At 35.3% G+C, this 8505-nt stretch overlaps 1 protein-coding gene across 1 annotated transcript; it reads left to right on the forward strand.

Moving 5' to 3' along the window:
- Positions 1 to 2524: 2524 nt before the first annotated feature.
- SREK1IP1 (SREK1-interacting protein 1) lies at positions 2525 to 8245 on the forward strand. Its single transcript, XM_010022423.1, has 4 exons — positions 2525 to 2591; positions 4155 to 4295; positions 6383 to 6461; positions 7935 to 8245. Exons 1-4 carry the CDS (start codon positions 2525 to 2527, stop codon positions 8122 to 8124), a joined length of 477 nt encoding a protein of 158 aa, XP_010020725.1. The 3' UTR covers positions 8125 to 8245.
- Positions 8246 to 8505: the final 260 nt, after the last annotated feature.

Here is an 8505-nt window from a genome sequence, read left to right on the forward strand (position 1 = left end):
GGAGAGCGGGTGTCGGACCAGACGCTGATGAGCGCAGCCCTGTGTGCGGTCCGTTCTAGGCCTGCGGCGCCTCTCTCCAGCGTTTGGGGTGAGAGATGACCTGTGTTCCTATTGTCTGTTACTATAAGCCACCTTCTTTAAAGTTAGGTCCAAAGAATGGTTGTTGTCAGACTTGGTTTTCCTCCTCGTCGTTTGTTCTGGATTAAAGCTTGTGTCCCACTAGATTATTGTTTAAATGGACCCATTGAGAATGGTGGTGAGAGAGGACAGGAAGAAAGGCTTGCACTGTCTGCAAGGTATTTAGGTCTACGTTAGCCACACATACAGCCACTGCTTCAAAATTTCTTGATCCTAAGACATGAGGAGTGTTTGGCTGAAGAACAGCTGAACAAGCCTGAGCTTTGGTAAGCTTCTCTTGAGCTTCCATTCTGGAAGGGGTTCTTGAGGAAGATATCTCATATTTGCATTCAGAGGTTTCCAAAGCTTTTTTTGCAACCTTGTGCTCTAGTGAATGAATAAAGTCCTTAGTAGTGGTTGCTGCTGTGCCAGTTATAAATCGGGAGGATTAACATCTTGGAAGAAAGGAATGAGAACAGGAAGATTCATAGAATGGTTTGGTTTCAAGGGACCTTAAAAATCATCTAGCTCCAATCCTCCTACCATGGGGCAGGTACAAGTTACTAGACCAGGTTGCTCAAAGCGCCATCCAACATGGCCTTGAACACTTTCAGGGGTGGGGCATCCACAACTTCTTTGGGCAACCTATCCCGGTAATTTGATTTAATAATCTAAAACTTCACCTAGTCTAAAACCTTGCTTCTAACATTATTATTTAAAGCAGAAATTAACAATTAAATTTCAGTCTCAGGAATTTGGTACCAGTATTTGGTGGCAATGTTCTTGTCATCTGCAGAGTGGTTCTTTTGGAAATCCTGACAAATGGCACCTCCATGTATTATGGGAGATTTTGTAGTGTGTGCATGACCATACTGACCTCGCTTGTGTGGAATACCAACTCTTTCTTTACCTGCAGGTCAGTTACACAGTAGCACCGAAGTTTACTGAGTATTTCAGAAAGCTAAGACAAAGTATGTAGCTTCGGTGATCTTGCGTTTTAGTCACAAGGTGTAGTGAACAAGCCGATGCTGTTTTCAGTATTTCTTTGACATGACTTTGCAAGACACAGGTATACTTTTGTTCCTTAGTTCTTGAGACTTTCCTCCGTGTTCCTTACCTTCTTACTTCTCATGGGTTTCCCACAAAAGATAGTCATAAAACCAACACCTATACACTGCTGAGTTTATAGACCTTGAAGGTGACATGTAAGAGTCAGGTTTTGGGATCCACAGAAAACCAGGTATCGTAATAGAATGTAAGTACCGTTATTGCTTAGCTTTCCAGTGCTCTTCAGGGGATAGACCAGTGAGTTGCTGAAGTTTGCAAGTTAGTTTTTCAAGGTTTGAAGGGTTTTTAGGGTTTGAAGGTTTCTCTTGAGTAGAGTTTTCTAAAGGCAGTGGTTGTCTCAGTAAACCAAATTTTAAATTCATGGAGCTGATGTACCTCCTTTCTGGTTCACTTATTTCTGTCATGGATTTCTTCTTGAGTTTGCTTATTTATTTATTTATTTAAATAAATTACCTAGTTATTAAGTAAACTGTTTATAGTTGTTTAAGTTGCTTTTTTATATATTTTATTCAGTTGAAAGATAAAACGGCACCTTTTGATTTTGAAAATTCAGTTGTGACTTTCATTAAGGATACTGATCTATTTCTGGGGAGCAAGTCTCTGGGGTTTCTCTTCTTCTGAGTCATGTCCTACTATGTCTGTTTAATTTAACTGTGAGATCAGATGGGAAAATCACACACTTGCTGTCCCTAAAATTTGTGCTATTCTGGTCCTCCTTCCTGCACAGCATTTACAGATTTTTCTGTTACTCATTTCACTTTAGTCCACATTTGCTTTCTTGCACCATTAATTCTTTTTATTTAGCATCATGTTGTCTGGATTCAGAATAATTTAAGGATTAGTTTAGCTCCCTCCCCCCCCCAATTGCGTTTGTCTTTTGTCACTTTTAAAGAGGGATTGTTTAACTTTTTTTTTTTTTAAATTGGCTTTTTAACACAGTTTTTGTAATTAAAATATCAGAGTTCCCAGTGAATGTTTGTCAGCATTCATGCACTGCTAGAATTTATAAGTAGATTTGTAGTGTGCATTAAGTATCACTGGAATAGCAGATAGCTATTACTGTGTTCATGCTGTAACAAAACAAATACATAAGCCTTCAGAGACATGGAATAATTATTAAAATTATAATAGAAAGATCAGAATAATTGAAATGAGGGTTTGACAGTAGATTAATGCACAGAAAAGTGACCTTAGAAATGCAGTTTTGCTTTTCTTTAATTTTCTTTAAGATATCTTGGTGTACTTAATACTCTGAGGTGGGATGACTCCTGTCTGTTTATTGACAGTATCAAGCTAGATTTAAAAGAAACTCGAAAGTTCTGCTTAACAACCCCTAATTATGAAATTTTCTCTTTCAGGTGGAAATAAGGATAACATCAGAGCAGGATGCAAGAAGTGTGGCTACCGTAAGTCTGTAGTAAGCAATATAGAGTTACAGTGTTTTCTTCAGTTTATGATGTTGGAACTGCCTTTTGAGGAGGGGGGCGGGGAAATAAAGATGTTCTCCCTTGTTGCACAGGCATTTGTCAGTTTAAATTACCATATTTTAAAAATTTATTTATTTTCTATGCATTCTCTGGCTACTCACATCTATTTCTGCATTTGAAAACCCTTGAGTTTTCTCAGGAAAAAAAAAAGAAAGTATGCTATTCTATTCACATATGTTACGTTTGCAATGCAATTACTTGAGAAACTTTGAATTGAATGCATGGTCTGATATCTGTTGAGATTAGCATTTGTGGTGCTTCTGAGTCTCACTGCAAACTTAGGCAAGCATTTCAGCTCAACTTAGGTCTGTTTTAAAGAAAAAATAGTTTAAATCTGTATGATCTGTGTGATGAAAACATACTTCTTTGTGCATTCTATGTTTCAAGAAACGGTTCGTCACAAGTTCTGTAGTTAGAATTTAGCTCATGCTTTGCATTATTCTCTGATCATACAAGTATCTCTGTGGCTGCTCTCCTGATTAATGGAGACAGGTATTAGTGAAGATTTTAGTCTATTAATCACTACCTCTTAGTTCTAGGACAATGGAGCTGTGGGTACTGTTTGGCAGTAAATTGTGCTGAATTTTTAACAGAATGATTTAATCTATTTTTTTTAATAAGTGTTACGTGGGGTGAAGGCAAAAAAGCTTGCTTCATTATTTCACTGTTGACTTTGCCTCCAAAAAACTTCGTCAATGAATTGCTTTGTATATCTGTCCTTCCAACATAGCATGGATATCAATATAGACTTAGTGGTTCATTTTTACATGCAGTAAATATCAAACTTTCTGGAAGAGAACAAAACTTGTAGTCAAATCACACAGCCTGTATTTATGTTCCTAAAAGGTCTGTCTCCAGATGTAGGCATTTTGATATGAAGATAAGTTTATTTCAATTACAACTTGAATTCCAGTGTTTTTACCTTAGTTCCTCCCAGATCGTACCTTCACTTTGTTTTATATGTCTTTATTATTCCACTAGGTTTCTAACTCTGGTCATGATTATTGAGATGTAACTTAGAAAACTAAAAATAGTAGCCAAGTAGTACCTTAGTCAGTATTAAGTCCTCGTTGTTAAAGATTGTCCAGTAAGTGAACAGGATTCTTCTGTAACACTAGAGGGAGACAGAAAGATCAATGTAACACAGTTGGTATGGTTTTTTTAAAATATTTTGCTTCATGCTTTTAGGTAATTTCTTCAGGAAGGACCTGAGACAATTTAAAAAAAAAAAAAGTAAAGTAAAGGTTGGACGAAATCTTTAGATTAGGTATAAGAGAGAGGTCATAAAGCAATCTTAAAGGGACAACCCGGCAAAATTCTTTGATGTTTCTTCAAAGTAAGCCTTCTCCCTCCTTGTTCACAGATTGCTGCCTAGCATTTTTTCACTTCTCAAAACTGAGTCATACTAAAACATATGTTCTTTAGTTTCTGATGGGTTTTGGTAAATTATAATTTTTCTTTCTGAATATTTGTTTTGTTCAGCTGGTCATCTGACATTTGAATGTCGAAACTTCCTCCGGGTAGATCCGCAAAGAGATATTGTTTTAGATGTTAGCAGCACCAGCAGTGAAGACAGTGAGGAAGAAGAACTACAGAGATTGCAAGCCATGCGTGAAAAAAAGAGTAAGATGTTGTTGGGGTTGTTTTGTTTGTGGGTTTTATTTTTGTTTGGTGTTTTTGGGGTGGGGTTTGTTTTTTTTTTTAAACAAATAAATTGGATAATGGGAACGCCCATTTTTTATAACTACTGTTAGTTCTTTTTAGTCTGTGCTTTAATAATTGGGCTTTTACTTTATGTGTTCAGGCTTCAGAGATTTGAGACACCCACATCTTTTTAAATTATTATTAATTCCTATCAGCAAATTAATAATTTGGAACATATCAAAAAGGGCTCCTAAATGTGAACGGTTGTAAGACTGTTACTAAGAAGCTGCTTAGGAGAAAATGACATGGATATTCTGAGTTAACCTGTTGTTTATGGCATGTAGTTTAAACATCTTAAAGTTAATAGTAACTCTTAAAACTAAGGACAAATATGACAGTTGAATTTCTTAGCAGTGTTTTGACTAAAACAGCTGGTGAATTGAATTTAAACATTCGTATTTGGAGAAGGTCTGTTCTTTGTTTGTAAGGTCTGAGCATCAGTTGTTTGTCAGACAGAGAATAGATGGGTTATTTAGCAGATAACTTGAGTTCATTTGAATTTGGACTCCTAAGAGGCTGTTCCCCTCCCTTCTTCTTAGAGGAGGTTGTTCCACCATATGAAGTTTTAAATACATGAATGTTCTTCCCCTCTGCCTCTTGAAATGTCATGTTTTGTTCTCTTGCTCTCACATTCTAGGCTCACATTCAGTTCCTACTATGTGTGTTATTTAGGAAAGAGAAGGGAACCTTGTCATTTGCTGGAACATTTCAAAAGAAATGGATAGTCTGCTTGTCAGGAGTGCTGAGTTGATACTGCAGCAGTCCTTTCTGTTCCTTTCTGAAACAAGTCTCTTTGGAAAAACTTGTCCTTATTATATTCTCTTGGATATAAGGGGGATTTCTTGCCTTAAACTGTTTGAAGATGGATATCTGCAGGAAAAACAGCTGTTTGCTTGATCTTGTAATATCTGTTTATTATATGTTCTTTCTCGAATTGTGGCTGCTATGGGTAATGTAAGGAGATATGGATCTTTAATTTTTCAATTATCTAGGCAGGATTTTGCCATTTTCAAGTGGCCTCATCTCAAGATTTTTGCACAGTTTTCTTAAAAAAAATATTGACTGCTTATTCACACATTCTTGTTCATGGGTTTTAATTGCTCCGAAAGTAATTTGGTTTTTGTAACTCACATTGAATTCTTTAAAATTTCACTCCAGAACATTCTGGTATCAGTAATTTCTATTCATGGTAGCAAATGAGTAACTGCAATACCACTCAGACTCTATGGAAAGTTACAAATTTGCTGTCTGTTTTAAGGATAAATTGTAAAGACGGTATTTTTCCCTTAGCTGGCATTGTAATGTGTATTTATGTAGTGGATTTGCATTTCAAAGAATTCAAGAGTACTTTCTGAACTGCTATAGAAAAGTCTAAGGTCAGAAATTTCATCCCGTGTGATAAAAATATTGCTTGTAAGTGAAATGTGAAGATGCTGTACAGTACTGTAAAGTGTTAGGGCAGGAAACAAACATGACCAGCTGAGGGATGACTCTTCTGCCGTTTTTTGTAGACAGTATTGACAGGTAACTCATTATCTTAGTTATGGCATAGCTATCTTTAAATTGTGAAATGAGCATGTTATAAAAGTAATTCAGGTAAGCTTAAGGGAATATTCTTTCTCTTTTTTTGTTTTTCCTTTTTGTGCGTTCTAGTTAAATGACCTGTATTCAGACTCGGGCAAGTCTTTTAAAATGCAGAAGAATGGATATGAAAACCTAAAGCTGATGTAAACATAGAGAAAAAGTCACAAATTTATTACATTTTACAGGCATTCCTTCATTTATAGTGCTTCGATCAAAGTCATTAGAATGTGAGTTGTATGGAAAGTTCTGCTACTCTGGAAAATATTTCTGAAATTACTATACTAGACTAGAATTTGGAGGAAAGGAAAGAAAAACTTTTAACAAGAATTTTCTGGTAACATTACATTGCTAGTGAAGGCACTCTTTGAATACTGATCTTAATTCGGACAAGCGTTTTGTAAACTGTAACTTTTTATCCATAGATTTAAATGAAGAAGAAGAAAAAAAGAAACAAAAACGAAAAAGCAAAGAAAAAACAAAGTTAAAAAGACCAAGGAAAAGGTAACTCTGTCACATACCTATTGTATATTCAAAATAGAACTTCAGAAATATTTCTGATGTTTGGGTTGTTTCTCAGAGAACACTGCTTCTATTGATGCAACTTTATTTGCAAGTACATCTTTGGTTTAAAAAGCTTCCTGTTTTCTGGTGAGACTTGTTTGTTCTTTGAGATATGCTGAAGACATAGGCATTCTGCTGTGGAGTTAGGACTGTGGAAGTCTAGAAAGCTTTAGCAAGCAGAAGATCTGCAGGTCTAGTGATGCTCCCTCTCACTATTCAACACTAGGCAAGGTGTGGTGGGAAAAGAACAATGAGTCAGGAGGAATATGGGGTTGTTTCTGAGCTTAGAGAAACCTCCCCACAGTTCAGAGACCCTAAGATTCACTGTGTGCACACATGCTTGTGTAGACACACACACTCTGAGTAACATGTAGCTATCAAAAGGAAAGCTTCTGTAGTTTTACTTAGCATATGTTGATTTTTAATGTTCCTGTTACTGTAGAAGCGTAAGTTACTTGTTACTACATTTTCAAAGGGAAATGTCATAATACCCAAATCTATTGTGAATCTGAGTTTTGGCCTGCTGACTGATTTTCTTTAACTTTTTTCTTTTTAGATGAGACTTTAGACTGGTTAGTCATATGAGACAATATCCCAGGAACCACATTGAAAGCTAGGAAATGTATAATGTATTTGGAGGCCACAGTATGGTGTTTTTCAGAAATAAGGAAACAGGATTTAGCACTGGTTGTATTGGCATTTATCTCCTTCCTTATTTACATAAAGTAGGTCTAACTTAAACTTACAAAGACAGTAGAAAAGAGTCAGTCTGCTGGTTGGAGTCTTTACATGCAAGTAATTAATAATTAGTCATATAAACAATAGCACAAACCTGCCCTCTTCAGTATAATAATCATGACTTTTCTTTTACTGTCATCTGAATTCTTGTTTGTATGTAATCACTCATCACTGCAGGTTAGAGATTGATATTAGCAGCTGCAAGAGCATCCGAATTTGTCATACATATTTCTCTTAGATTTTTTGTATCAGAGAAACAATAATATTTGTCTGAAGATATTACTGTAGCATTGTTATTGATCATAAGATATTTTAAAAGCTGGAAGCTCTATCATTGTCGTACTTTCAATTTTCTGTCAATCTGTACTCAGTCTTATTGAATGTTGTAAACACAACTTGCCTATTCCTTTGTTAATTAACCTATTATAAACATACTGCTTTTCTGGCAGAATAGTCTAATTAGTCTAATTATCTATCACAATAGTCTAATTAGAAAAGTCATCGTTCAGTTGAACATGCAGACGAAGGTATTATAAGCTTTTCAGTGGTTGTACAAATTCTACACCACATTCAATTTGTGAAATTATATAAATACTGAAATTAACTCCCCCATTATGTTTGTGGCATTATTCTTTAATTGTATATCAATCTGTGTGTATATATTTTTTTCCCTAGATCTTCCTCATCAAGTGCAGCTGAAGAGGATGGGCCAAAGTCAAAAAAACAAAAATCACGCAAAAAAGAAAGGGAAAAGGAAAAAAAGAATAAATCTAAGAAAGGAAAACATCATAAAAAGGAAAAAAAGAAGAGGCGAAAGGAAAAAAGTTCATCTTCTGATAGTTCAGACAGTTCTAGTAGTGACTGAGGTGCTGGCCTACTTTTGTGTTCACTTCTGCAGAGATGATTTTCCTTTCAAATCAAAATTATTTATGCTTTGCAATACTGTTGTTTTAAAATTATATATTTTTAAGAAATCTGTTTGCAAATATCAGTGCTTCAAACTATTAAATAGACCTGTTGCGAAAAAGTCTATTCTTATGTTTAAAGACATGCAAGTCTGAATAGTTCTCTATTCTAGGTTCGGTTGTGATTACTTGTGTTTGGAATCCTTTAGAGTAGGGTATGATAAACTTCAGTTTGCAAGTCTTTATGTAGAAATATATGGATTTAAATATGCGTACTGTCAGAATGGCTAAATCAAATTTGGAAATTCAAATGAGATTTTCTATGTTATCATTTAAATAAA

Source organism: Nestor notabilis, unplaced genomic scaffold (assembly GCF_000696875.1).
Source record: "Nestor notabilis isolate BGI_N333 unplaced genomic scaffold, ASM69687v1 scaffold23929, whole genome shotgun sequence".
Lineage (NCBI taxonomy): Eukaryota > Metazoa > Chordata > Aves > Psittaciformes > Psittacidae > Nestor > Nestor notabilis.